The 27,282-nt window shown below is 62.0% G+C and overlaps 5 protein-coding genes across 11 annotated transcripts; 1 reads left to right on the top strand and 4 right to left on the bottom strand.

Annotated features, from left to right (window-relative positions):
- The first annotated feature begins 67 nt into the window (after nt 1–67).
- On the top strand, nt 68–1,271 carry TRMT112 (tRNA methyltransferase activator subunit 11-2). Its single transcript, XM_058689459.1, has 4 exons — nt 68–529; nt 613–714; nt 841–930; nt 1,014–1,271. The coding sequence occupies exons 1-4, from the start codon at nt 452–454 to the stop codon at nt 1,119–1,121; spliced, it is 378 nt and encodes a 125-aa protein (XP_058545442.1). The 5' UTR covers nt 68–451; the 3' UTR covers nt 1,122–1,271.
- ESRRA (estrogen related receptor alpha) lies at nt 1,218–9,693 on the bottom strand. Of its 3 annotated transcripts, none has more exons than XM_058689450.1 (7): nt 9,471–9,693; nt 7,625–7,961; nt 3,946–4,062; nt 3,671–3,799; nt 3,090–3,257; nt 2,721–2,990; nt 1,218–2,278 (listed from the first exon to the last, which is right to left on the bottom strand). In XM_058689450.1, the coding sequence occupies exons 2-7, from the start codon at nt 7,947–7,949 to the stop codon at nt 2,019–2,021; spliced, it is 1,269 nt and encodes a 422-aa protein (XP_058545433.1). In that variant the 5' UTR covers nt 7,950–7,961; nt 9,471–9,693; the 3' UTR covers nt 1,218–2,018. The 3 variants fall into 3 exon arrangements, with proteins under 3 accessions (XP_058545433.1, XP_058545434.1, XP_058545435.1); XM_058689451.1 differs by lacking the exon at nt 9,471–9,693 and adding an exon at nt 8,454–8,796; XM_058689452.1 differs by lacking the exon at nt 9,471–9,693 and adding an exon at nt 8,319–8,445.
- Nucleotides 9,694–10,387: 694 nt separating this feature from the next.
- On the bottom strand, nt 10,388–13,456 carry CATSPERZ (catsper channel auxiliary subunit zeta). Its single transcript, XM_058689458.1, has 5 exons — nt 13,276–13,456; nt 12,686–13,028; nt 11,660–11,739; nt 11,379–11,445; nt 10,388–10,625 (listed from the first exon to the last, which is right to left on the bottom strand). The coding sequence occupies exons 1-5, from the start codon at nt 13,297–13,299 to the stop codon at nt 10,516–10,518; spliced, it is 624 nt and encodes a 207-aa protein (XP_058545441.1). The 5' UTR covers nt 13,300–13,456; the 3' UTR covers nt 10,388–10,515.
- A 289-nt stretch (nt 13,457–13,745) lies between these two features.
- Nucleotides 13,746–21,716, bottom strand: KCNK4 (potassium two pore domain channel subfamily K member 4). 3 transcript variants are annotated; one of them, XM_058689455.1, is made up of 7 exons: nt 21,328–21,716; nt 19,558–19,823; nt 16,527–16,650; nt 16,212–16,372; nt 15,827–16,013; nt 15,160–15,299; nt 13,746–14,460 (listed from the first exon to the last, which is right to left on the bottom strand). In XM_058689455.1, the coding sequence occupies exons 2-7, from the start codon at nt 19,744–19,746 to the stop codon at nt 14,056–14,058; spliced, it is 1,206 nt and encodes a 401-aa protein (XP_058545438.1). In that variant the 5' UTR covers nt 19,747–19,823; nt 21,328–21,716; the 3' UTR covers nt 13,746–14,055. The 3 variants fall into 3 exon arrangements, with proteins under 3 accessions (XP_058545438.1, XP_058545437.1, XP_058545436.1); XM_058689454.1 differs by lacking the exon at nt 21,328–21,716 and adding an exon at nt 21,084–21,282; XM_058689453.1 differs by lacking the exon at nt 21,328–21,716 and having other exon boundaries at nt 19,558–20,968.
- Nucleotides 21,717–22,942: 1,226 nt separating this feature from the next.
- On the bottom strand, nt 22,943–27,281 carry GPR137 (G protein-coupled receptor 137). 3 transcript variants are annotated; one of them, XM_058689445.1, is made up of 8 exons: nt 27,149–27,281; nt 25,608–25,979; nt 25,468–25,517; nt 24,513–24,738; nt 24,245–24,394; nt 23,969–24,097; nt 23,744–23,862; nt 22,943–23,420 (listed from the first exon to the last, which is right to left on the bottom strand). In XM_058689445.1, exons 2-8 carry the CDS (start codon nt 25,962–25,964, stop codon nt 23,261–23,263), a joined length of 1,191 nt encoding a protein of 396 aa, XP_058545428.1. In that variant the 5' UTR covers nt 25,965–25,979; nt 27,149–27,281; the 3' UTR covers nt 22,943–23,260. The 3 variants fall into 3 exon arrangements, with proteins under 3 accessions (XP_058545428.1, XP_058545427.1, XP_058545429.1); XM_058689444.1 differs by having other exon boundaries at nt 25,608–26,007; nt 27,149–27,269; XM_058689446.1 differs by lacking the exon at nt 27,149–27,281 and having other exon boundaries at nt 23,744–23,835; nt 25,608–26,988.
- Between the last annotated feature and the right edge of the window lies 1 nt (nt 27,282).

The raw sequence follows: 27,282 nt of genomic DNA, 5'->3' as shown, positions 1-27,282 counted from the left end.
ATTTGCATACAAGGGTGGGGGTGTCGCTGTTTTGATGTGCCTCATTTACGGATTCCTGCAGTGTTTCTTTTCCTTAACCGGAATTGAGGGGCGGGAGACGATGGTGTCAGGCGCCCGCGTGGGAGAAAAACATGGCTTATTTTGCATTCAACGAAGACCCCTGCATTGCGGCGGCTTTACATGTGATTTACACTATGCATGATTTGTAGCGAAAGGAAACCACTGGGCCTGCGCCGTAGCCATCACCTGCCGAGACGCTTCCGGTAGCAGCGCGTGATTCGACCAAGCTTTTTCAAATACCTCTCCGGCTAGCACGAGAAGCTCCAGCATTCCGTCACTTCCGCTCCTCTAAGCCGTCCAATAGGACAGAGACTGGAGCGGCCCCGGAAGTGATGCCACGGAGTTTCTAGCTTTTTCCGGTTCCGGCCTGGGGAGATTCCGTTCTGGCGACATGAAGCTGCTCACCCACAACCTGCTGAGCTCGCATGTGCGGGGGGTGGGGCCCCGTGGCTTCCCTCTGCGCCTCCAGGTATCGGCCGGGGGCAGTCTCGCGCCCTGGTCCCGGGGGACCAGGATCCGGCCCCGGCCTCACAAAACCCCTCCGCCCCGCAGGCCACCGAGGTCCGCATCAACCCCGTGGAGTTCAACCCCGACTTCGTGGCGCGTATGATACCCAAGGTGGAGTGGGCGGCGCTTCTGGAGGCGGCGGATACCGTGAGGACCCTTCCCCACGCCCGTGCTCGCCCTGAGTGGAGGGGTGGACGGGGTTGGTCTCACCGCAGGCCAGGTAGCCTGGCAAGGGTCGGCATGCCCAGAGGTGATTTAGGCCTTTGTCCACAGTTGCACCTGGTCGAGGTACCCAAAGAGCCGATTGAAGGGTATGAGCATGACGAGAAGTTTCTGAGGAAGATGCACCACGTGCTGCTGGAGGTGAGAACCTGCCCATCGCCCGTTTCCCCGGCCAGTCAGGCCGATGCTTCAAGTGCTCAGCTCTGTGTCCCGCTTTCCCGCAGGTGGATGTGTTGGAGGGCACCCTGCAGTGCCCAGAGTCTGGACGTCTGTTTCCCATCAGTCGTGGGATCCCCAACATGCTGCTGAGCGATGAGGAAACTGAGACTTAATCGTGCGAGTCGCTAGTTTTTCATTCTGTAATTGTGTGTATCTTAGTTCAAGATCATGTGTATCCCCAACCCTTGAGCCAGTGATACGCAAAACAGTGTTCTTGAGCTCGATATATTTTTTTTTTTCTCATTAAAGGTTCAAAACCAAAAGCGGTTTCTCTTTGCAGCAAATATACATTAAAATAGAGTCTCTGTACAGCCAAGGGCTCTGGGCCCTGGCTTGCCCTATGTCCCTGCACCTCCCTGGCCAAACCCAAAAATAAATATAGTGTTATTGCTCTGCAGGGCATAGAGGCAGTGCTCCCCCTACCCCCTGAGGAGGCCGGGTGGGAGCTGATGGGGGGGGGGGGGAACCCTGGCCACCCCAGGGGTCCAGGGGCTGGAGCCTGCTTGGAGTTATTGCTTCAAGGGGGGGCAGTAATGCCCAATGCAAATGATGAGGAGAGGAGCGAAGGGGGCAGGGGCCTTTGCTCTCCAAAAACCCCTCTGCTCTGGAGAGGGGGTTGGATTAAGCAGCAGCAAAAGCATCACCCACTGGGAGACTGTGGCCTCCACTCCCTTCCCTCCCTGAGATCAGGCTTCTGCCCCCCCCCTCCCCACATACGTCCCCTGCAGCCCCCTATGGCTTCCGCAAGGCCCCCTTAACACTCTGGGGGCACGTTATGGCTTGCAAGGGACAGCACTGTGCCCAGAGCCTGGACACACACGTTCCCAGCTTCTAAGACCCCCTGGGAGGGGGGGAGGGGAGGGCGTAGGGCCTGCTCCCAGGGGCTGATGGTATTGCCCTGGCCCTGCCAGCAGGCTGTGGCTCTGCCCAGACCCCAGCTCTGCCCCCTTGGGGCTGACCCCATACTGGGCGGGTCCTGCCAGCACCCCCACCCATGCCCACCCCTTGCCTCAGTCCATCATGGCCTCGAGCATCTCCAAGAAGAGCTTGTGCATGGGCACCTTGCCCTCCAGCTTCACCCCATAGAAATGGGCCAGCACTTTGCCCGCTGTCTGGCGAAGGAGTGGTAATGTGAGCAGCAGCCTGCCTGCCCGCCGCCGCTCGGCACCCCCTCCGGGGCCTGCCCGGCCTGCTTCGTACTCCAGCAGGGCCTCGTGTAGAGCTTCTCGCAGCTGCTCCACGGCCTCGGCATCCTCGATGTGCACAGAGTCTGCAAGGAGAGAGGAGAACGAGGCTGACGTGGGCCAGCTCCAGAAAGGGCACAGCCAACACCTGCTTGGGCACCCTTGGATGGGGCCTGAGAAGCCAGGCACAGGTTCGAGGGGCTGGCTGGGGCACCAACTCCCTGCCCCTGCCCATGAGCCAGGGCCCACGCTCCTCCCCCACCCCCACCCCCAACTATGGCCACCTCTTGTCCTCCCCGCCTTCCACTCCACTAAATCGTTCACCTTTCCATGTGAGGACGACACTAGAGCTCAAAACCCTACATGCGGTTCCTGGGCCTGCCCTCGCCTTCTTCGTGACTTTGAACAAATCACCCTTCTTCCCTAAGCCCCAGTGTTCCTGGTCGGCAAGATGAGACCGGGCCACCATCAGAGCTGCAAGCTGGAAGGCCTTAGGGAGACATCTGTCCCTGCCTGCCCCGGACTCACCTGAATTGGCAAGGGCCAGGGCTTTCAGCAGGACATACTCCTCACGCTCCAGCCTCAGGGCCTGTAGTCGCCTCACCAGCTGCAGCAGGGCAGCCCCTAGTTCCCCCAAGCCGGCTGCTCGCGCTCCCTCTTCATCCAGGACCAGGTCCTCGGCGAAGGCCAGCTCATCCTGCAGTGGCAGCGAGCGCTGGGCCACGCCCAACACCAAGACCTCCATCCATACGCTCTGCAGCACTGACATCTGGTCAGACAGGGACAGTGACGAGAAGCCTGGAGGACAGTGGGAAGCAGACCTGGCTGAGCAAGTTCGTCAGAGCCAGGCGTGGCCTGGCCTACACAGGGAAGCCCCACATCACCTGGCCCCTTTACCTGGGATGCTCTTGGCCCAGCTGATGGTGACCACGATCTCTCGGTCAAAGAGGTCACAGAGGGTAGCCACGGCCGGGAGGTGTCCGTCAGGGCCCGCTGGGTCAGGCATGGCATACAGCTTCTCAGGCTCAACCACCAGCAGATGGGACACCAGTGCATTTACTGGGGCTGCAGTGACAGTTGGAAGAGGCACTCGAATGCATCACCTTGCAGGCCCCTTCGGGGTCCAGCATCTTCCCAGAATTCCTTCCCCGATGGCCTTCTGAGGAGCCGCTGGCCAGCCACTCTTGGGACACCTGTCTCCAGGAAGGGCTCTCACTACTTCCCAGGGGAAAGCCAAGTCCACGGCCAAGTTCGGAGTGTGAGAAAAACCGGTCCCTGTGCCCAGCCGTGCGACTCAGGGACTGGTGACAAAAAGGTATTTTCAAGCACACGTCTTCAGGGAAATGGGAACAGACGAAGGGAAAATTGGGGTCCTGGTGCCCAAGATAACTACTGCTCTGGGGGCACTGACACCTAACGGGCCTCTCGTGTCCTGGCCCCACCCCAACCCTAGAGCTCCAAGGACCTCCAGCTCTCACCGGTTTTCCGAGGGCCTCCAGCTCCCGCCAGGGGTCCTGCAGGGAAGGAGCCCGGGAAGGGCAGTGGGTCCACCTCTGGCCGCCGCTTGTACTTCTGGCGCCCTCCCCGCACACGGTCCAGACGCACTCCTTGAATTGCAGGACAGCGCTGTGTCCACGGGACTGGGGGGGGGGTACTTGCTCTACATAGCCCCCCTGCCCAGTTGAGTCCACCAGAACTTCCCAGGCCTTGCCCACCCCAGCCCCAGGCACCCAGGCCCCTGCCCAGCGCTCACCCTCCTTGAGCATGCCCACCCGCAGGCACTTGGTGAAGCGACAGGCCTGGCAAGCCTTGCGTCTCCGCTTGGTGATCTCGCACTCGTTGGAGGCCGGACAGCTGTACTCGATGCTCCCTGCCAGAAAGAGGCAGAGCTCCAGTGGCGGCCTCCCAGGGCCCAGAAGACAGGAGAGCCCCGACTCCCGCCCCCTCCCCCCGCCCCGGGCAAGCGCAGGTCTAGAGAGAGCAGGGGTGCCGGGAGCGGGGCAGTGAGGCGAACGGCCCCCCCTGGGCCCCTTCCCTGGGCAAGGGAAGCCTGGGACCGGGGGAGCCAGGAGGCTGATCTCCACCCCGAGCCTCTTGTCAAGCTGCATCTCTGGGCCCTCCTGCCCTCAGCTGCTCTCCTCATCTTACTCGGCCTAGAGGAGCATCTAATGCTGCAGATCGTGTCCTGCTCCTACAAACATGAACGCTTTTTGTCTTCTGCCTCTAGAACGCCACATTCCTGGGGCGCCTGGGTGGCTCAGTCGGTTGAGCGTCCGACTTCGGCTCAGGTCATGATCTCACGGTTTGTGAGTTCGAGCCCCGCGTCGGGGCTCTGTGCTGACAGCTCAGAGCCCGGAGCCTGCTTCGGATTCTGTCTCCTTCTCTCTCTGCCCCTCCCCACTTGTGCTCTGTCTCTCAAAAATGAATAAACGTAAAAAAAAAAAATTTAGAACGCCACATTCCTGGTTTCTCTTCCGTTGGAGAACCCCAGGGCTGCCCTTGGACCCTGTCCCCCCCGACTCAGATCCCATAGTGAGCTCACCAGTCGTGGGCCTTCCAATTTCTATCTCCAGACCCGCGTGAATGCTAGACTTCTATTCTACTCTCTCCTCGGCATCTTGTATGTCTAGAAGGCGTTGCAAACTTAACCTGTCCTAAAAGGAGCCCCGGACCCACCAGTCCCAACACCCGCAGCTCCATCTGTCCAGGTCCTCGGGCAGAAATCCAGAAGAACATCTCCTCTCACACCCAAACCGAACCGGTCAACAAAGCCGGGACCAGCTTGACCTCCTCGTAGGTCCAGACGCTGACCCGTTCTGCCCGGGCACCCGCTTCTTATCCTCGACCCCAGTTTACCATCACCTCACCGCACCTCGTGCTGGTCGCCTCCTCTGTCCTTTTCTCCTTCAGCGAGTGTGGACACGGGTGCCAGAGGCAACCCCTTAAACTCAAGTCAGATCCCGCCCCAACCTTGCTCAAAACCCTCCAGTGATTTCCCTTCCGGGTTAAAGCCCGAGCGAGGCCGATGAGGCCTACAGCACCCCCCCCCGCCCCCCCCACCCTTGCTGTGAGAGTGTCAGGTGCCCTTCTGTGGGCTTCGGCTGCTTGTCCCTGCCCGACGGCTTCTCAGCAGCTCTCCGCACCAGCTACGCACGTACACATCTTCGTTCTCTGTCTTTCCGCTCCGGCGTCTGCTTCATGATGGCCAAGACCGCCGAGCGCGAGAACAGGGCCTGGCTGTAGTGCAGGTCCTAACAACTGGCTGAATGAACGCGTGGTGGCCCTCCCGGCCCCACGGGGCTACCATGAGGCCTGAGTGACGCAGCCAGCCAACGCGCCCTTGGCCCGTGCATTCCTTCCCACGGTGTGCCTTCTCCTATGCCCCATATCCAGGGCTGCGTGCACAGCTCAAGACACCTCCTCAGGGAAGACCTCCAGGAGAGCCCCCAGCCCGGCCAGGTTCCTTGGCACACATCCTGCTCGTCCCCCTCCGGCACGTGCAACGGCTGTACTACGACACTTCTGTGCAGCTCACCATTTTCTCGCTCCCCTCTGCTACAATGAAAGTGGCTTCAGGACGGGAGCAGTTCTGCCACCGTCCCAGCTAGGTCCCCACGCCTGAAACAGTGGCCGGGACAGCCAAGCGCAGGTCTGTGAGGAACAAGGGCTCTGGAGGCCCATCCCGACCCTACCACTGACCGACCGTGTGACCTCGGGCAAGTCCCGTACCTAAGCCCTCAACCCCTCAGTCTTCCCAGCGATAAAACTAGGATAAAAACAGGACTTTCTAGGGGCGCCTGGGTGGCGCAGTCGGTTAAGCGTCCGACTTCAGCCAGGTCACGATCTCACGGTCCGTGAGTTCGAGCCCCGCGTCAGGCTCTGGGCTGATGGCTCGGAGCCTGGAGCCTGTTTCCGATTCTGTGTCTCCCTCTCTCTCTGCCCCTCCCCCGTTCATGCTCTGTCTCTCTGTCCCAAAAATAAATAAAAAACGTTGAAAAAAATTAAAAAAAAAAAACAAAAAAAAAAACAAAAAAAACAGGACTTTCTACAAAGATGGCCGGTGAGAACTCAAGGGAATATCGCAGTTAACACAGGCAGCATGGTTCACAGCGCCCAAATGCTCAACAAGTGATTGCCACTGGGGCGCCTGGGTAGCTCAGTCAGTCAAGCATCTGACTTCGGCTCAGGTCCGTGAGTTCGAGCCCCGCGTCGGGCTCTGTGCTGACAGCTGAGAGCGCGGAGCCTGCTTCGAATTCTGTGTCTCCCTCCCTCTCTGCCCCTCCCCGTCTCACGCGCACGCTCTTTCTGTCTGTCTCGCAAACATAAAAACATTAAAAATCAAAAAAAAAAAAAAAAAAAAAACCAAAAAAACTTGCTATTTACGGCTAGCGCTCAGTAAAGATTTGTCAACTGAGTCAACAGAGAGTGAAAGGTTCCAGGGTGGGTAGAACCTGTTAGTTCACTGACCTTCAGAACCAGAAGAGAGCACAAGTGGTTTTAGAGCAGTGGGTCTTGGCCAGATCAAAACCCACTGGAACGTCACAACCCACTGGGAGCCATCAGTCCGAAGTTCAGTTATAAGTCATAAGCAGAGGCAGCAGTCAGCAGCGGACCTAAATCGACCCAAGTTCAAGTCCCGGTTCTGCCATTTTCTACCTGTGGGACTCGAACAAGGTTTTAAAAAGCTTCCTGGGCCTCCGCCATGGTCCCAGTGCTGGCACCTTATGGGTTGCCGGGGGAGTAACAGATCAGACGTATAGAGGGCACAGCGCCTGGCTTAGTGGTAAGCCCTCAAGAAATGCTCCCCAAAAGTACACGGTATCTAAGCCCTGAAGTAACCAGTGATTTCCATAAGAATAGAAGTAACGAGCACATCTCAAGTAATGCTTATTATGTCTCTGTCTTGCTCACTCATGTTTTGCTAGGTTTTCCCTGAGTGAGAAGAATTCAGCAAGAACTGGCAGCAGGCCTGTTTTACCTAAAAAGTCTTTTTAAAGTTAGGTGCTGAAATATGACGTAGCTGCTCTCAGTTACCCATAAAAACCTGCCTTGTGCTGCTGCTGCTGCTGCTTTGGGGAAATCCACCAAAGGGGAATGCTCTATGCTGCTGAGAGGCGAGCAGCTGCCAGAAGCTAGAAGAACATTTTGGAGCGGGCAGAGTCTGCCTCAAATTCTTCAGAGCCACTGTGGAAGGTGCTAGGCCTACAGTACCCAGAAACCTAAGAAGGCTTCCCGAGGCCTCTCTCACGTTCCACCTCCAATCCATCAACACATCCTGGTGGCTTTCACTTTTTAGCAAAATGGCATTCCCAGGAGGTAGGAGGAACCCGGGAACCCCAAGTTGTACCGCAGCTGTCTGGGGGCTTACTGCCACCCGTTGGGGGACTCTAGGCCCAGAGGGCAAAGGGCATAGGAGTGTGGTGGGGGCTCACCCTGGATGGTCCTCTTGAAGAAGGCTTTGCAGGCCTCACAGGACGCCACACCATAGTGGTAGCCGGAGGCCACATCCCCACAGACCAGGCAGAGGCGTTTGGGCAGGGAGCTGAGCACCAGCTTCCCACCACCCTGCTCGCCAGGCCCAGCCCCCTCCCCATCCTCCTCTTCCTTGTGGCCTGGGAGGCAGCGGGTGGGAGCTGGGCCAGGGGCCAGGGCCACTGGGGGCTCGGTCTCGGTCTCCGAGGAACCCTTTGGGCTGTCGGGGCTGGCTGGCTCTGCCTTGATGTAGAGAGGCTCAATGCCCACCACCTGGCTGGACATGGCGCTGGTCACCTGCAGGGAGAGACCTGTCAGGTCACAGGGAGACACTGGGATGGGGGGTGGAGACACCGTGCCACCCGGGTTGCCCAACCCCAGGCCTAGAGCCAGGCTTCCAGACTCACTGAGGGGGAGGGAAGGGGGGCAGAGTCCAAGGAAGGGCTGCCCATGAAGACGCCCCCCCCCCAGCTGTTGCTATGGGAACAGAGTCTCCAAAGCCTCCAGGGCCTGTAACTGATGGCAAGGTCTCCTACTTGGGATCCCAGAGGAGGCCTGGAAACTCCTTACTCCCACTCAGAGCCCGCAAGCGGGGTAATCTTAGTCCCCAGGCAATCTTCAACCCCTTCTGGAATCCCCAGCCAGTAGCAGTACCTCTCAATTTTCACCAGATGTTGGGGACCTCGATGATCTCCCCCTCACCTGGGTGTCCTCCATTCAGAAGCGCAAACCAGGCACACAAGGGCAGTTGATGTGCTCACAAGTGTGGGTTCACACACTCCCACTCACCTGGGTTCTAGGTGTCTTCACATGCTCACACATGCTCACTCTCTGCGGGGCACTTCCCACGCCTCACCCATGGCCTTCCCCAAACCCCACCTCTCACTCGTGCTCCCATTAATCTTCACACACTCCCCCCAAAGTTCACACCCCATAAACAAAGTCACACTCAAGGCTCACAATCACCCCACACACACAAACTCACTCCCACTCACCATGCCCCCCACACTGACACACACTGGCATAGACTTCTGGGAACACACTCAGAGCCTTTCCACACCTGACACACCGCCCCTCCTGCCCAAGCATGCCAATCCCCTGCCCACCCGCGGACGCGGCTCCACCTCCTTACACCCCACCCCACCCCCAACCCCCGGGAAGCACATTCACTCTTCCATTCCCGCTGCCGCAGAATCCTCCACCTCTGGGGCGCCCCGCCCCCCCCCCAACCTGCGCACACCTACGGGAAGTTGCCTAAAGTTGCTTCGCCTCCCCTCCCCCTCCGCCCGCGGGGGACCTCTATCAGGTTATCAGGAAGTAAATGGGGAGCGCCAAGGAGGAGGAAGTTCTCCCCCGCCGGTGCGATGACCTTTGACCCAGAGAGGAGGGTGGCCCAAGGCCCCTTTGAGCGCCCCCACGTGGTCTTCAAAGCCCCTTCTCCAACAGGGAACCCTCCCTATCTTCCACCCCGGCCCGCCCCTGGGACTTCGACTTGCTCCAGGTGCCGGATTGAACCCTGCCCTGGGACTGGACCCGAGGCCCAAGCCTGACCCTGGCCAGGACCTGCAGCCCGAGCCAGAACCGGCCCCTGTCCCGGGCCGACGCACTAAGACCTGAACGCCGGATCCCGCCCGGACCCTAACCCCGTCTGGCTCTCGACCCGGTCCCAACCGTGACCCGGGCTGGTCCTGGAGCCGGACCCGCCCGGAGCCCGCCCCCCCGCCCGCCTCCCAACCGCGCTCGCACATGGCCCCCGCGCCCCGCCCGTCCACCCCCCCCCAGCGGCGCTCCCCTCCGCCCCCGGACCTGGGGCTCCGGCAGGGCGGGCGGGCAGGCATGGGGGCCGAGCGGCCCGGAGCGCCGGGGTGAGCCTGGGGCCGCGAGCGGCCCCTCCTCCGCCGCCTCCTCGGGCCGCACCGCCCCGCCGCGCCGCGTCCCCTCACTCGGCGGCGCCGCCGGCGGCTTGTAGGACACAAAAGGACATCGCGGCCGCTTCCTACTCTGCTTCCTCCAGCTGACAGCGGGGGTGGGGCCGGCCGTGCGCATGCAAAGCAGGGGGCGGGGCTCGGCGCCCTATGCTAATCAGACAAGTGGGGCAGGCAGCGCCTGCGTGCCCGGACCGGTCGAGGCGGAGCCGGCGAAGCCAGCGGGCGGGCCTTCATGAAGGTCCCGCCCACCGCCGCCGAGCCAGATTGGCGCACTCGGGGAGGCGGCCGCCAAGGGGGAGGGGCCAGAGGAGACTCGGCGAGGGGGTTGGAACCATGAGCGCTCTTACGTAACGAAGGAGGCGGAGCGCGCTGTGCGCGAGAGGAGTGGGCGAGGTGGCTCAGGGGCCGCAGTGGCGGGGCAGGGAGACTTACATATGTAAATGAGGCGGGAGGAACAGAGAGGTTAGTGAACTGCATATGCATGAAGGGCGGAGCCTAGCGTGCCCATACTAGAGAGGCGCTGCCCCTTTCCCTTCTCCCCCTTCCCCCAAGATTACTCCATCGGGGCACTTGGACCGCAGATCCAATATCCCCACAAAGCCGCTGGACCCGGGGTGGGAGAAGCAGACATAAAACATGCAAGAACTCCTGGATTTCAAGTCCCGGGAAGGCGGAGCCAATAGGGCCTGGACAGAAGAACGCTCAAGGTCACTGCGGTGACCGAGTGAAGGTCACGGGGAAAGGCGGGGCCACGTGCGTCCGCCTCACGCGGGCAGCCACGCACTGACTCACCGATTGTGCACTAGAGTCTTTTATTTCTCTAGGACTCAAATTCCACGTGGACGGGGTCAGGCTTGGGTCTGGGGACAGGACAAGGGCCCGGGGCCGGAGTCCGGCTGTCCCTCGAGCCCGAGGCGGTGCTCTCAGTACGCCAAGAGGTTCAGCCTCTTGCTCCGGCGCCTCTTGAGCCCTTCGATAGATCGCTGCAGCTGCTTGGTCAGGAAGTGGTCCCGGCCTATGGCTGACCGGTAGCCTGGAGGGCAGAGCTCCGCTTAGGGCAGTGAGCAGGGGGCATGGCCTCCCCAGCAGTGCGTGCCGCATGTGAGAATTGAGCAACCGCGGGTGATTTGGGGTGGCAGGAGCGCTTGGCGCTCGGGTGTGTGTTAATCTGGGAAACTTTGAATCTCCAAGGTGCTGGGCCCTGACGGTTTTCTTTCAAAAGGTCAAGTCATACACCTGCACTCCAAACAGATGGGGGGTGTGGAGGAGGATCAGAGTGTTGAGGTGGAGGGTGGATGAGGGCAAAGTTAGCGATGTTGCAGGCCTGAACTAGGACAGTGGTAGCCTGCAGCTTTGTGAACCCCTGCTGGGCCACCCACTCTAAGTGATTAGCCAGCAACCCCTCCGTTATTTCGTAAGCAGGGCAAACAAGGGAACTTTCACCCGAGGAATCCATTGTTCAGAGGTTCCTCACAGCACCAAGGGAGGCGGCCAAGACCCCACAAAGATTGTCATCCCCATTCGGCAGGGGGATGGAAACAGCTTTAGAAAAGCCACATCAGCTAAAAGGGAGCTGCCCCAAGGCTGGAGCCCAGGCCTCATGCTCTCCCCACTGGGTGTCCCTGTGGCCAGTCCCCCGACTTTTTACTTATGGTGGGGCTCCTGGAACATCGGTGGGTGGTAAGGGAATCTGACAGGGTAGACACATCCTGAACTCCCACTCCCAGAGGCCTGAGCCCTGCAAAATCCCCCAGGGTCTCTTGTGGGGTCTGAGGGAGGGGCTTACTCCGGAGGGCTTTGGTGAGGATTTCCAGAGCTTCATTCTCCATGAGTTCCATCAGAGGCAGTGGCAGCTGGAGAGGCAGCAAGAGGTTCAGATGTCCAAGGGACCCCGGCCCTGCCCAGAGCTGAAGTGCCCCACCTGCTTGCTCCCTCTAGCCCCAAGACCCCCAACTAACGTGCCTGCCCCACCACTCTACGAAACACCCTCCCCCCTTCACCTCTGCCACCCCCACTCGCCCATCCCCCACTCCACTAAAACCCCTCATCTCCCTGGGTGCTGCTAACCCTGTTCTGCTGCTCCGCCCAGTAGGCTCGATGGGGTGTGTGCTTCAAGATATTGAGCGATGACTCTGAGGAAGACATTTCTGGAAGAGAAAAGAGAGATCAGTCATCTCCGGACTGCTGGGTCTGCCCCGGAGCAGAGGAAATGTATGGGCAGGCATGTGATGGGGGGGGGGGGGGGGGGCGGCGGGGAGTGGCCTTCAGAGACCAGCCCCAGGTGCCACCTTATTGGAAAACAGTATGGGACAGTAATTTGCCACCCTGGGCTTTATTGGCCCCCTCACCAAGGTTCCAGTTCTGACTACTCCATTGTGTGAGGCTTAGGAGCAGTGACTGAAACTTTCTGACTCTCAAGTTCTTCGTCTGTAAAATGGGGTAATAAGAATGGCCCCTCTACAGAGGTTGTGAAGTTTAAGGCGATCGTGCAAAGGAAGTCCAGTGCCTGGCACTCAATAAATGGCAGTTACTATATTGTTATCAGTTCCAATCCCCTGATGAAGGGGCCCGGAGGCGGCGGGGGGGGGGGGGGGAGAAGGGGGGGCGGCGGGGGGCAGCGCGGGGGACGGGCAACCCCCAAACAGTGCCCAAGAAGAAGGAGGTACTTAGAAATTGTAACCAATGACTGAGTGAATGAAAGATAGGCACGTCCTCAACGAGAGCAAATCCATACACAAGAAAGTAACTTCCTCCTCTCAACTATCCCAATGATTCCATTAAAAGCAGGAGTCCTACCGCGCTGCCTCTGCGCCTTTTGGCGGGGGTGGGGGGTGGGGGGGGGTGGTTGTCTCGGGCCGGGCGCGCCTGGGCCACAGGACCTTGTATGACGCCTTCCCAGTAGAGGGCGCTCCAAGCATGATTGATTTAAAGCGTGAAAGATGAGAGAGGGCGCCCCGCCCAGGAAGGGAATCCTGGAAACTTGGGTCCCATAGCTTCCCACCCGCCTCCCCTCCACTTTACACCAACAGATACTGAGGTCCTGGCCAGCCCCCTGCCCTGTGGATACCCACAGCCTGGTGAGGCCACACTGACCAATCTCGGTCTTGGAATCGACGTCCCCCTCCTCTAAATGGCTTCCCAGGGAGCTTTCCTGACGGAGCTGCAGCTCCAACAAGGAGTGATCCTCCAGCTCCTCCTGCTTGAAACTGTCCTTGTACTCTCCGTGATCCCAACCACCGTCCGAGTCACGGCGGGCCTTCTCGTTGTACCACCGGCGAGTCTTGCTGTGTGCGCTGCTGTCCTCCAGGTCGGAGTCCTCGCAGACATTGGGCAGAGGCACATTCAGCTTCGACTGCGACAGCGTGGCCCTGGTCCACAGATTCCGGATGTCGTTGTCTGGTCTGGACGTGTCTGAGCCACCGCTGCCCAAAGACGCCTGTGGGCCACATACAACGAGGGAAGCCAAGGGCAGCGGGGAGTGGGGAAGGAGAGGAAGAGCAGGCTGGGGGACGGGGATCCTGAGCCCTACCAGGGCCATGACTCCGTGGAGTCGGCTCAAGGCTCCGCTTTGGGCTCTTTGGGAGTTGCCCCCGGGCCAAGGCTGAGGGAGAGGAGAGCCGGGGACCCAAGCTGGACTCAGTCTGGGGGCTCGCAGGGTGTGGGGGCCCGGGAAGCGTTCTTACTCTGAAAGGCTTTTCCTCCTCCATGGTTCTGCCCCCAACGGACCCAGTCGCCACAGGCCTCGGGGCAAGGAGGAGGGCGTCACGCTCCAGGAGCGGGGAGGGGCAGGGTCGCGTTCCCGAATGGAATGGCGCTGCGGGTCTCGCGAGGGAGAGTTCAATCTACAACCCCCACACTAGATGCCATTATCTCCTCCCCACCCACCCACACCCCCGCGCCCCCCACGTCTGTACTGAGCTTGGAGACGCACAGCCCGCCTTGGCACATTCCTAATCCGGACCCTCCTCGGTAGCCTCCCGGCAGAGACACGGGCCCAAGGGTGGCCCTTTCGGGTGCACGCGTGGTGGGGGTGGGGGGGGTGGGGGGGGGAGGAGGCCCGGCCTGGGGGTCGCAGGAGGCCTGGCTTGCCCCGGAGGCGGCCCGACGCAAGCTCTCCCACACCCACTCGCGTTCCCGGAGCGCGCACGCCCGCAGCGGTGCAAACTGTTTTCGTTTATTGATGCAGGCTTTGAGGCACAGTCGTGAGGTGTTGTGAGGGACGGGCCCAGCCGGGACAGCGAGACAGAAAGCCTTGGGGGGTCTGCAAATGAATGAAGTGAGGAGAGGGCCAGGAGCCGGGCGGGGGGGGGGGGGGGGGGGGGGAGGGTGGCAGACAAGCAACCCGTAGCTTCCTCCCCAGGCCTCAGTCCGGTCGAAAGAGGCCTCTTTGGTCAAACAAGCAGAGCATGCCAGGGAGAGCTAGAACGAAGCCCTTTGAGAGGCCCAGGCCGGGGGTCCTGCCCCTACACCGGCACGCCTTTTTCCCGGGGACGCCCTGGGCCCCGCGGCCGCACGGGCTTCCGGGGAGGGTTAGGGGGGCGACGGCGACCCCGTGGCGCGCGGGGCAGCGCGCAGCCACGCTCGCTCTGGGTATCAGAGGACTCGTCGATGAAGGCCAGGTTCTCGCTGGGGTAATCCAGCGCGGAGGCGGTGGGCGGGGTGGGCGGGGATGGCGGGGTTGGCGGCTCGGCCTTCGCTGGGAGCGCAGGGGACAGGGGCCCGCCGGCGGGCTGCGCTGGGCACGGCGGTGGAGGCAGGAGTGGCCGCTCCTTCTCCAGCGGTGGTGGTGCCGTGGGCCCGACTCTCTGGGTCACCCGCGCCGTCACGGTGCCGGTCCAGCTGGCGGCCTGCGCCGTGAGGCCGCCCATCTGCGCGAGGAGTAAAGGGAGTCCTCGACCACGGGTCCTCTACCGCCTCCGCAACCCCGGGAACCTGACCCGTCGTCAATCAGGCACTGCCCCTCTTTTCCTCCTGGTCCTCCTGCCTCAGCCCTCCCGAGCGAGAGAAAAGGCTCATCAACCCAGCTACACACTCTCCTCTCCTCCATCGGAACCTAAGAGCCCTCTTCTCCAGGAGCTTTTCTAGAAAGCCCCAGCTTTATTTCAGCCATCCTTCCGGTGCCCCCCAGAGACCTTTGCGTCTCTTATCCGGCTCCTCCGCCGGCTCAGCCAGTAAGGTGACACAATACCGGTCGCCCAGTTAAATGTGAACTTGGACAAACGACAAATTAAATGTTGATATGTGTATATCCCTCCCATGCAATATTTGGGACACGCCTACACTGAACTAGTATTTGTTATGTATGTGAAATTTACATTTCACTGGGCTTCCTGCTTTTTGTTTTGTTTTGGTTTGTTTCTAAATCAGGCAACCCTATCCAAGAGAGCAGAGATGGAGTCACCAGCAAACCGGCCCAAATGTAACCCTCTGTCCCTGGGCCGGGCGCACTCCGTCCCTGCCTTGAGGAGCCCACGCTCTGGAAGGGAGGCCAACGGGTCAGCCCGCTGCTAGGTACAGCGCTTCAGCGCCACGGCGCAAGCGCAGCGCAGACCCAGGGGCGCGCCTACCTCTGCCCGAGTGCGCCGGGACACTACTCGAAGCCAGTTCCCGATGGTGGTGAGTACTGACGCGAAGTAGGCCAGGCCGAGCAGGATCCAGAACCACACGAGCGGCTGGTAGGCTGCAGAGTTCTGGTTGGGGCTGGCGCCTGGGATACCACCGGGGAGGCCAGAAAGATGTTGATTGTGGGGCAAGCGTTAAGCCTGTGAGCTGCTGGCTCACTGCCCCTCTTCCCAGCTCAGGGAGAGGATCCGCCCTCCCCAGGGCCATGGGTATGTGCTAGAGCGTGTGAATGCAGGCACGTTGAGTGCACGTGGCTTGGAGGTGTGCCAGGTAAGATTATGCAAGGGAGTGTGCTCGCGTGCAGGAGTGTAAACGTGTGTGAGGAGTGCACATATATCATATAAATGTGACGCGTGTGAGGGGTGCGCTTAACCTATGTGTGAGCATGCGTGGGGTGCGGGCATGCAAGAATGTAAGGGCATATGAGGGGTTGCATACGTGCACAAATGTGAAGGTACATTCCGTGAGCGCGGGTAGGGATTGGAGCGAGCGCCTGTGAGCTCACGTACACCACGTGGAATTTGGAGGGAGAAGCGAGACTGCAGTCCCCCCCCCCCCCCCGGGCATCAATTAAGTGGCTAGGGAAGTGCAGCGCAAGAAAGGTGGCCTCACCGGCCACATAGTCCCCGAAGCCCACCGTGGTGAGCGTCACTACGACGAAGTAGATGGCCTCCAGCTTGCTCCAGCCCTCCACGTAGCAGAACACGAACGTGGGCGTGAGGACAAAGAGCAGGCAGCCAATCAACAGGAAGAGCACCGCGGATAGTATTCGCACCAGCTCCGGTGGCACGTGCCACTTCTGCAGGGAGGAGCAACGGCCCAGAGCCAAGAAGTCGCCAAAACCTCCGCTGTCGCGCCCCACACCGGCTCCTCCTCGAGCCTGTGCGCGAGGCTCTCGCGATCTCAGAGGCCCGCGCGCTCCCGGTGCCCGGCTGGGGACGTAGGGCAGGGTAACCCCAGCGTAACGCAAGGGCGCGCAGGGCGAGGAGCAGCTCACCAGGAAGACGGCTTCGATGTGACCGATGCCGCGGCGCAGAGAGGAGCCCAGCCGGTCCCCGACCCCTGCCAGCAGGATCCCGAACAACGGGATCCCCACCAGCGCGTAAAAGATGCAGAAGAGGCGCCCGGCATCTGTGCGCAGGGCCGCGTTGCCATAGCCTGGGCAGAGGGAGCGTGCAGGAGGTCGAGGGGCTGCCTGGCACCCACCTTCCTCCCTCTGCATTTTCCCCCTTGAGAAAGCCCAGCGGCCCCCTTGCCCCCCACCCCCACCCCCCCCACCCCCCCACTCCACATGCTCAGTCCCCTCCCCCACCGATGGTGGTGATGATGGTGCCTGAGAAAAAGAAGGCGCTGCCCAGGTCCCAGGCTGAGTGGTTGCTGTTACTGGTTGAGTTGGTGTCAGGGTCCGCACCCCCTCCCAGGGCATCAGCCACCTCCTGCAGGACAAGGCGCAGAAGGAGGAACCTCAGTCCTTCCCTACTGTCCTGGCCAACCCCCTGGCCCTCCAGTCTCCAGAGTGGTTTCCTCCCTACCCCTCCCAGCTCTCCCCTTCCCCCTGGTCTTCCTGAGGCCAGTCCCTCAGAGGAGACACTGCAGATTGGGCGGCCCAATTTTGTTTGGCCTCCACCTTGTTTTAGAAGCATTTTAGTCTTCTGTCCCTTAATTTCACGCAAACGATTGCAAATTTACAGCGGTCAGGAGCACAGACCCGGGCGGGCGCAGTCAGCCTGGGTTTAAATCTTGACCTCAGGCAAGTTAACACTCTGTGCCTGTTTCTGCCCCTGTCAAGTGGGGATGGTGGTAATAGCACCTACCTCAGAGGGTTGTGAAGAGTTAAGGCACTCGCAACAAATTAAGCCCTGTGTCTTTGTTAACTCAGTCCCCGGTGGTGATCATGCCCAGTGATGTCCAGCTTTCCACATAGCCCCCCATTCCCATCTCCGCTATGGAAGCTGAGTTTGAGTTCCTTGCCTTAGAAAATCTGATGGAAGTCAGGGGCCCTTCCCCCAGGAGGGTTCGGATGCCATCAGATTTTGCATCCAATATTTGAAGGTTCGTGGACACACAAGCCCCCGCCCACCCTGCTGAAGTCCAAGCCAAACCCTGTGCTACCTAGTTGGTCCTCCATCGATATGATTAGATTAATGAAGTGGCCATGTGTCTGTCCCTCCTGCCACCTTGTGCGTCCCTCCAAGGCAGAGTCCGTGTTTTGAGAGTATCTGCCGTAAGTGACGGAGGAGCTCTTACCGAAGGAGCACAGAGCCACCGCACAGGGCCATGGAGGAGACCATAAAGCACATTCTTTCTCTCTGACTGCAATCCTCATTAGCAAGACCCATTCCAAATTCATCTGCTTAAGGCGACTGCCCCAAATCCTCCGTAGCTCCCTGCTGTCTTAGCATAGCATCCAAACTCCCAGCCCAGCATTCAAGTCCCTGTTCCCAACCTCCTTTTTTTCCAGGCTTCTCTCCTGGGGCTCCCATTGGGAACCCAAGCTGCGGTGACTTTACCCCCAGATTTTGAGATGATCCCATTTCCTGTCATAATAATTGTTAAATGAAGCCAAGAAGTGAAATGTATGATTAAAGTGATTTGATTTTTATTTTGCAAGACTTTTCCAATAAATTCACTACTTAGGGGGAAAAAAATCCTTTGTCATCCTGTGTGTTCTAATTTTTGCTTCCAGTGACGAGGCATCTGCTAAACCCAAGCTCTGCAAAACACTCTGAGCTTTCCAGCTTCCCCGCCTTTGCCCATGCTGTTCCTCTGCCGGTAGGTCTCTGGCAACCCAATCGCACATCTCTGAATCCTACGCCTCTCACCTGCCTCCCATCAATTACCAGCTCCTCCCCAAGGCCCCTGGCTTCCCCCTCAAAGCCCCCAGCACCTAGCCCAGGGCCCGGCACACAACAGGTGTTTCACAGAGAAGGGAGCAAGGAAAGTTCCCTTTCCATTGAATCCTACAGTAACCTGTCCCTGGATCCGTCCCCTCATCCCGAAGTGACATCCTCTCGGTATAGCCTGTACCTCCACCTGTTCCGCCCCCTATGCATTTCCCTGGTCACCCTATGGTGTAGAGCACAGCACCTAGCAGCCGGTAGGTGCATAATTGCTGCCTCCCTAATTGTGGAAGAGAAAGCAGCTGTCGCCCACACTTCTAATTTCTGCCCTTCCCTTTCTTCTTTTTTTATCCAGGGAAAAAGCATTTCCACTGTGGAGAAAAAATAGGTCAGATTCCCTCCCTCCCTTCCTCTGCCCTGTGGTCTGGCCAGACACATTCTCCTGCCCGGGCCTCTCTGAGCCTTCCTCTGCATTCTGGAAGTGTCAGAGAGGACGTCAGGCCGCCTGTGTCCCGGCCCCACCCCGCCCCTCATCTGGGCTCCTGGTCCTGCCACCTTGGGAATCAGCTGGAACACGGAGGCCTCCGTGCGGATGGCTCCTCCCTCCGAAAGAACAGGCGGAGAAAGAGGGGGACTCTTCAGCAAAGTAATAAACATTAATTTATTAACGTGAAACCTTGGAGGTTTTACAGGACGTCGCTCAGAAATCAGAGGAAGCGACCAAGGTGCTTGCCTGACGGTACCCCCAGCAGGCCGAAGCCCTGCACTGTTAGTCACTGAACCCAAAGCTGACCCCACCCCTGCCTTGCCCCTTCCTCCAGCCTTCTCATCATAAGCCCGTGCGCTGGCGGTGAAGGGGGCCTAACCTGGCATCCCTGGCGGCAAGCTTAGGGGATCCCAGAACCCTCTGAAATCACCCGGACGTGTTTACGCGTGCATTTTTCCAGGGGTTGGGGGCGTGTTCAGTGTTCTTGGGTGTCTCCAAGGCATCGGTGACTCCAAAGCGAAACCAGTGCGGCGTGGCCAGGTTTAGGAGACAAAAATACTGCGCAGGGTGTATTTATTTTTAAAAACTATTCGCTGCTTAGTGGCTAAAATTCACAAGTATCCAGGCGCCCTGGGTTTCATCTGGCAACCCCTGAGCCGGTGAGGTAGGCCTGTGAAAATGTGACATAGCTCACGGGCTCCAGCCATTTATTCATTTCTTCCTTCACTCGTTCCTTCACTCAACCACCGTCAGTCACACCGAAGAAGACAGTCCAGGGGCTCAGTGCAATGCCAGGCACGGCCAGGCAAATCAATGCCCCCATGGCCGCGATACTGAAAACCCAGAGAGCCGGATCCCAACCTCTGGCCTGCGCCCCTCAGCGGCACCCTGCCGTCAGGGGGTGCCAGTCTGGAAGCAGCAACCCAGCACGGGGCCCCACTGGCATGCAGCTAGTTTCGGGGGGCGGGGGGGGGGTCACAGGTGACTGCTGAAGGGGTTCCTGCCCACCCACGCACCTTGATGAAGAGCCCCAGGTCCTGGTCGCTCACACATGGATGGGCCCTCAGGAACTTCTCTCGGACCTCCCCCAGCTCCCTCTGGGCCTGCTGCTCGTGGGGCTGCTCCAGGGCCTGGAACACCAGGGCACCGGATACCAAGTAGAGTAGGACCAGGGCCAGCAACGCCAGTAGGGTGGTGCTGCGCATGGCCCGCCCAGGGGCCCGGTTGACTCCACTGCCCGCCTGGGGAGGCCGGGCAGGGGGCTCCTGGGGAGCTGTGGTCACTGTGGGTAGAACCAGGGAGGCCGGGATCAATAAACTGGGCTGCCACCCCCACACCCTCCTCTTCCAACCCCCACACACCCAAAGGTCCTCGGAGTCCCCAGTCCTACTGCCCATAGGTGTCCTATCTTCACATCCCTCTGCCGGGACACTTGGGACCAGGGCACACCCAGTCCCCCCACCGCTGTCCTCCCCCTTACCTCCATTGCCCGGCCCTCAGCCCCTGTCCAGGGACTCCAGGACATGGGAAGAGAAGAGGGCACCGGGAAGGGAAAGGAAGGAGAGCGGAAGGGGGAAAGAGACTGAGCCTCCTGAGCGAGAGGCTGGACGAGCGAGAAAACACCGGGGGCCTGGAGGGGGCGTGAGGCAGCGGCTTCAGCGCAGGAGGCTGAGGGGGCGCGGAGGCGCGCGAAGAGAAGGCTGGGGAGGCCGGACCGCGCAGGGCGGGGACGGGGATGGCTGGTCCCGGCTCCTCCGCTGCGGCTGCGGCAGCATCTTCGCGCTTCTCTCCCCCCTCCCGCCTCTCCCCGCTCCGCGGCGACCCGCTGGGCCGGACGGGTAGCCTCCAGGGTCTCCCAGCGCCCCGCCGGGCTTTCGAGGAACCCAGGGGCGGGTCCCGGTCGCCGCGCAGAGGAGAGGCAGGGCGGAGGGGGGTGGGGGGGGCGGGGGGAGGGTGCTCGGTTCCGGGAAGGAACAGGGCGGGAGCGATAAGGGCCGAACCCGGGCAGCCTCCTCCGGGACAGCTGTCAGCCCCCGGGACAGCGGGCGGCGGCGCCCACGCGCACACACGCGGGCACAAAGACCCGCGCGCCCACGCTCCTCCCTGCGGCTCCCGCCCGCCCGGCTGCGCGGGCCGCACGCACACGCTCCACCGGCACGCTCCCCAGACTCACGGGCACACCCGGACCCCCCAGGGGCGTGCGCGCCAGGCCGAGGCACCCCAGAGGTCCACGCGCACGTGTGCACACACTCCCGTGCACACACCCGGGCCGTCGGGCCACCGCGCAGCGCTCGCCACCCAGACACGCTGCACCCCCGCGGTTCGCTCCCACCGCCTCCCGAGTCTTCCACGCTGACGCCTGGGAGCGTGCGGGCGGCAGGACGCGCGGCCGCACGACTCCCGGAGGCGCCCACGCGCGGGAGGTGCGCGCCCCGCCCGGCCCGGCCCGGCCCTCCCCCCACCCTGCGCACCCCTGCCGGGGAGTCCCGTCCGCGCCCCCGCTCCCGTCCCGCACCCCCTCCCGCGCCAGCCCCGCACTCACTGTCGGCCCCGCTGCGGCTGCGGCTGCGGCTGCGGCTGCGGCCCGGGCTCCCGCGCGGCCTCGCCGGTGCCGGCTGGGCCGCGGAGGCGGCGGCGGCGGCAGGGGCGGAGCGGGCGGCCGCCGGGGCTGGGACCCCCCCCCCCGCCGCCAGAAGCCCCCCTCCTTCCAAGTTTAACCCCTCCGGCGCCGCGCCTCCCTCCGTGCCGCGCCCTTGCCGCCGGCGCCGGGCCCTGCAGCACCTTACCTGCGGCCGCCCAGCCCCCCAATTCCGGCGGATCTCGGCAGGTGACGGGCCGAGGAGACCGAGAGGGGCCGCCGCTGGGTCCGACCTGGAGTCTCAGACCGGAGTCCTGGTACTGCCCCGCCGGCCATCCAGTGTGGCCAGCGGCACGGCCCCAGCCTGGACATCTGCCGGCTCACCTCTCCGGACAGGCACCACGCAAACCTCCCAGCGTCTCCCAGCCCCATTATGGTCCTCAACTCCCCGCCCCCTGGGGACAGCCTGGCCCTTGGGCTCAGCGCTCCTGAGGGAGGCGGCCCCGCGGGACAAAGGGGTGGGCGATCCACTGAAACAACCTGGAATTGGCTGAGGGAGGACTGGGACCCGGTTCTGGAAAGTCATGCCGGGGCACCTCCTGTCCCTCCTCATCCCTTGGTCCTCACCTCCGTGGCTAGTGCCAGGACTCCCCCCTTCCTCCCCCGCCCCTCGCAGCCTGAACAGCCAGGGTTCAGGCAGGTCTTGGAACTGCTCCCCTCTCGGTTCTCACCCACTTCTTTGCAAACCCCGATCTCTCCCCAAATCCTCTAGCCTGGGGTCCTCAGCCCTCACAGTGGGTGGTTTTGAGCCTGGGCTCTAAGGCTGACCACCCCCTACCAGGAGAGGGCGCAGCGGGTTACTACGTTCTCAAGAGCCTCCCAGTCCCTACTTACCGAAAAGGGATGATTAATTACCACCTCGGAGTGCTGTTCTGAGCATTAAAGAGGTATTTGTAAATGCTCAAAACGGAGGCTGGCACACACAATAAAGTGCCCTACGAATGTTAGTTTCCTTTCAACAAAAAGGGACTGTTCAGCTTCGAGCTGACTGGGAGTTTCAGATGCCCTCTCTGGAGGCCCTGAAGATCGGATGCCCAGGATAATCCCAAGTGAAATTTCCAGACAGGAGCAGTACTAGGCCCCCAGGAACTACGAGGAGGTGTGATGACCAGGTACGTGGACGGGAGAGAGACCCTCTGATAAAGGAGTCCCAGCCATAGGGCAGATGACAGATAGGCCAAGACTGTGGCAGCAGAAAGCAGTGACTGCGGTATTAGGGGCAGCCAGAGAAGGAGCCCCCAGGGCCACTGGGCAGACTATGTGGGGGCGGCCCAACTATCTGGCCACTTCCACACCTGATAGGGAGGTGGGGGCTCCTCAGTCCCAGGCCAGGTCCTTCCCTGGCCCTGAATGGCAGATTGGGCAGGATGACAGGGAAACGGGGTTTCCCGAAATCCTAATGCAGCAAGGGTAACCGGCATAAGAGACACACGATCATCGTGCCGCAGGACCCAGGAGGGGGGACATGGCTCCCTGACCTGGAGACGAAAGACTTCATAAAGGAGATGACATTTGAAGCAGGTTTTGAGGAAAGGGTAGAAATCGTTCAAGTGAGGAAGAGACTGGAGAGGGAACACGCTCTCCGGGCCTCCTTTCCCCTTGGACTGCAGGCTCCTGCCTCTCCCTGCCCACCAGCCGAGGTGGTTAAGTGACCCCTGCCCAGCCCAGCCGCTCCCTCGGGGGGCCGGGGTCCGATCAGCCTTCGACCGAAGACGCGATGGTGCAAGGAACACAAAGCAGACAACTGACAGACCGTGAACGGATGAGGGGCACAGACTCTGTTTATTGAGCGGCAGGTGCAGGAGAGGTAGCTGGCTCCAGTGCAGAAGCAGAGGCGGCAGGTCAGGCCAAGGTGCTGTAGGGCATCTGGCAGCCAGGGCCATGCCCCCCATCCTAGGGGACAGCACAAGCTCACTACGACAAGAGTAGCAAGGAGCTGGCCAGGGGAAGAGGCGGCCACAGCCTCCCACGATCCTGGGCGAGAAGCGGCAGGTGAACTTGGCACAGGGGGGTGGTGGGGCCTGGGATGGGAGGACCGGGGTCTGGGTGTTCTGGGGGGGGGGGGGGAGGACAGAAGGGGATCACGTCTGCGGGGTGGAGTAGAGACTGTGGTGGTGGCCACCTGGTCCCAGCACCTGGGAGAAGAGCAGAGGAGTGGTCCGTGTCTGGCTGCCCCCGCACCAGGCTGGCTCCCGCCCGATGGCGCCATACCAGCTGCCGGAGCCTAGGCTGCCTGACATGCTGCAGGCAGAAAAACAAGGGTCAGTCCCAAGGCAGTGACCGGGGCCACACTCACAGCAGCTGGGGGAGGGAGAGAGGCTCAGAACAGGGCCCGGTGCCCGAGCTCTCCAGCGCCCAGGGCCCGAACCCTCTGGACTGCGGCAAGCTGCATCTCGGGGTGGGAGGCGGAAGCCAGAGGGGGACCTTACCTAGTACAGACAGGAAATGGGGGCCATGGCGGGGGTGGGGTCAAGGGGAAAGCGGCAAGACCAGGCTCTAGGTCCCCACGGTTCAGCAGGGCAGGCGGGCAGGCCGGAGGACCTGAGGGAGGCCGGGGCTCCTACCTGGTGCTCTCGCTCCGGCCACGCTCCCAGGAGCAGCCCTCGTCCTCACAGTGCCCAGCCCGGTCGAAGAAGTAGGAACGGGAGCCAAAGACCTGCCCATTGAGGATGTGGCTGGTACTCTGGGGGAGGAAGCCGCCATCATGCTTTCTCCCGCCCCACCGCTGGCTTCCCGCCAGACCCCAGCCCAGGGATGCCCAGTGTCTGCCCCTCGCCACTGGCCCTCACCAGGTCCTGCGGGGGCCGGTGCACCCGGAAGAAGCCCACCAGCAGGGTGGTGGGCAGCAACTCCCACACGAAGAGGATGAGGCCAAACACCAGGTAGCCTTTGTTCCCCAGGTCGTTCACCAGGTCCGCCTAGGAAGGCAGGCAGGGGGTTGTGTCAATCCGCGGTCGTGCTGGCGGGGGGGGGGGGGGGGGGGGGGGCACCCGGACAGAGCCGAGGCCAGTGGGGGGCCGAGAGCCATGGCTACTAAGGAGGCAGCAGACAAGCCGAACGCCCACCTGGTCAGAGACGTTGTACCAGTCATAATCGAAGGCATCCAGCCGGCTCCGGGGGGCCAGGGCCAGGGCTGCCAGGTTGTAGCAGGCCCGGCTGGCGTAGAGCAGGACCATGGCGCCACCCATCGCAGCCGCCTGGCACACGCTGGTCCCCTGGCACAGATGACAAGAGGGGATCCTCAGGGAAGGGAGGCTCCAGTCTCCTCCCCACCCGAAGACCACTGCACGAAGACCCCGAAGGGCACCCGGGTATCGGGGCTTGGGGCCCTACCTTGGCCTCCAGGTAGATGCTGGTGGAGGGCGCCCGCCGGGCGACGAGGCAGAGGCAGGCGGCAAGAGACAGCGCGCAGATGACAAAGAGGGAGTCGCTCACCAGGACTCGCACCAGCAGGAGGGCCCAGGGCTGTGCCCGGCGCCGGCGGGACAGCACAGCACACAGCACATTCACCAGCAGAAAGAGCAGCGAGGCCCCCACGAAGGCCCCCCGGACGGCCAGCCTGCGGCCCACAGCACAGTCAGCCCCAGGCAACCGTCCCTAGCGCTCACCGACCACCCAAACTGCCCCAGGAGACCCTAGTTGACGCTAGGGTCAGAACCAATCCAGGCCGACGCGGTCTGCACCCCGGCTCTCCGGTTTTACAGAAGGGGAAACCGAGGCCCAGTGAGGTCAGGTATGACTGACAGCTATGACACAGTGGACTGAGCATGGGACTGAGAGTCGAATGTAAGCCCTGACTCTGCCTTCCGCTGCACCTATGACCTTGAACGTGTGGCTTTACGTTGCTGGGCCTCAGTTCCCTCATCTCTCAGATGGGGATAATAACAGCCTCGCGGGTAGGTCGTAAAAAATGTTTGTGAAAGCTCTCCCTAAACCGTAAGACGTTATACAAATGACAGGCTTATCACCGCCAGCCAAGGTCACCCAGAAGTGGCAGTCCGGGGCTTGCAAGGGCTGGAGCCTCCAGCCCTTCTTCCATCACGGAAGACACTGGGACCCCCTCTCCCCTCACGCTGCCATCACCATTTCCATGATGGTTGCCCTTCACGGGTGCGATGCCTTTGCCGGGGCCGTCTGCCGCAGGTGCCTGACTTTTCCAAGCCCTTCCACAAACACCTCCTAACTTGTCCTCGCCTCAGCACTGCACAGGAGGGGGGCGAGAAATGGACACCAGCCTGGTCCCTAACCCCTGGCCTGGCGGGTGTGCCCACGTGTCCCATGTACTTACAAGCCTCGGCTCATCTCCGGCCGGCGCTTGGCCTTGGCCTTGAACACAACCTGGGAGCAGAGATGCCCATCATTCCTTCGGGCCCTTGGGGCTGGCCACCCCACGGCCCCCCTCCCCTCCCCACCCGTTATCATGGTTACCTGGGCAAAGTAGAGGTTCATAAGCGTCAGCGTGAAGAACTGTAGGCAGACAGGGCAGCAGTAAAGAAGCCAAAAGGGCAGGGGTCCCAGGCGGTTGGCTCGGGGGGTATCTCGGAAGTAGAAGGAGAAGAGGGTGGTGCGCAAGGCAGCCCAGAGCAAACAGAGTGCCAGGAACACCGTCTGATAGCTGAGACGCTTGTGCCCATATAGAAGCACCAGCCAGAGTTGGGCATAGACGGAAAAGAAGAGTAGGGCGTACAGGGTGGTGTAGGCCGCAGTCAGCCCCAGGGTCACGGCGGGAGGCAGCGCAGGCACCAGCCCGGCGGCAGGCACCAGGCCAGACAGGTTACTCTCCATGTCCGGAAGGGAGGCCTGAATCCCAGAGAACGAGATGGAGGGGCTGGCAGGGGGCCAGGGAAATAAATATGGAGGGGTGGGAGTTGCAGGGTGCAGCGACAGAGACGGGGAGCTCAGGAGGAAAGAAGCCGCGACTGGCCAGGCCCTTCCTCCTCAACAGAGGGACCCTGCCCTTGCAGCGGGGCACAGGCAGCCTGGGGCCTGGGCCCCTCACTCTGGGGCGTGGAAGGACAGTCCCTCGCGAGGGCAGAGGCGGGAGGTGGGCAGGGTCTCCTCCCTGGGCCAGCCCCAGAGCGGGGTGAGGGGGTGCAGAGGCTGAAGGACAGGGGTCCCTGGCCTTGGTCGTTCGAGTCGTCTCGGCAGGAGGGGGAGAGCCGAGAGATACCCTTCGGCTGAGGGCAGCGGCCGCTGCGGGTGGGGCGCTCAACCCCCGGCTCTCCCCCTCCCCAAACTGGGGGGTCTCTCTCCCCTCCAATAATCCGGATTGGGGACGGCCTCTGCCTTCTGTCCTCGGAATTCCGACGCTGCCCCCACCCCACCCCCCGCTGCATCCACTCTCCAGCCTCGGGGGGCGGGAGGAGGCCGACGCCGGGTCCTCGGGACGCCGCCGGGGGAGCCGGCTCTGGTCGCTGGGACCCGGGGCTCCGGCTCCCCAGCTCCCCGGCTCCCGCTGCTCCGCCCCCTCCTGCGCCTGCGCCTGCGCGGGCGCCGTTGGCTACGCTAATCGCGCAGGGTCTGGCCCCGCCAGCTCCGCAGCTGCGCGCCGAGTCGCGCCGCGCCCGGCGCGGAGCCGTTCGAGAATTGGCGCGAGCTGCGCCGCCGGCGGGCGCCCGGGGTTCCTAGAGGCAGCGGGAGGCCGAGACGCTGGGGCGAAAGCGCAACCGGCGGGCGCGCGGGTGGGCCGTGCCCAGGGACGGCGGGCCTTGTTTGTTTGGGGGGCCGCCAGTTCCCATGCTTCTCTTGCCCATCCTCAAATCGAGATCGCGCCAGCCGGCTGGGGCGGGGGGGGGGGGGGCGGTAACGACTTCCCCTCACCGGCTCTCGGTAGGAAACTTCCGCCCACAGCCAAGATGGCCCCCGGGCCCCGCCCCCCCCCCCCCCCCCCCGGGCTTAACCCGCAGGGCCCCGCAGTCCCCCGGAGGCGCGCCCGCCCCACGCCCTGGCCGGCCGCGGTTCCCGCTCACCTGGCCGGCTGCCCTCCCGGCGCGAAGCCCCCGCGGGTCCTACGGTCACCCACAACGGGGCCCCCTCTCCTGCGCCGGGGCAGTCATCCTGCCGGGGAGGAGGCTCCCTCGCTTATCTCGAGCTCTCCAGAGCT

The sequence above is a fragment of the Neofelis nebulosa genome, chromosome 10 (genome assembly GCF_028018385.1).
Source record: "Neofelis nebulosa isolate mNeoNeb1 chromosome 10, mNeoNeb1.pri, whole genome shotgun sequence".
In the NCBI taxonomy this organism is placed as follows: Eukaryota; Metazoa; Chordata; class Mammalia; order Carnivora; family Felidae; genus Neofelis; species Neofelis nebulosa.
The sequence above is the reverse complement of the archived record's forward strand: the minus strand, read 5'-3'. Positions and strand labels throughout refer to the sequence as shown.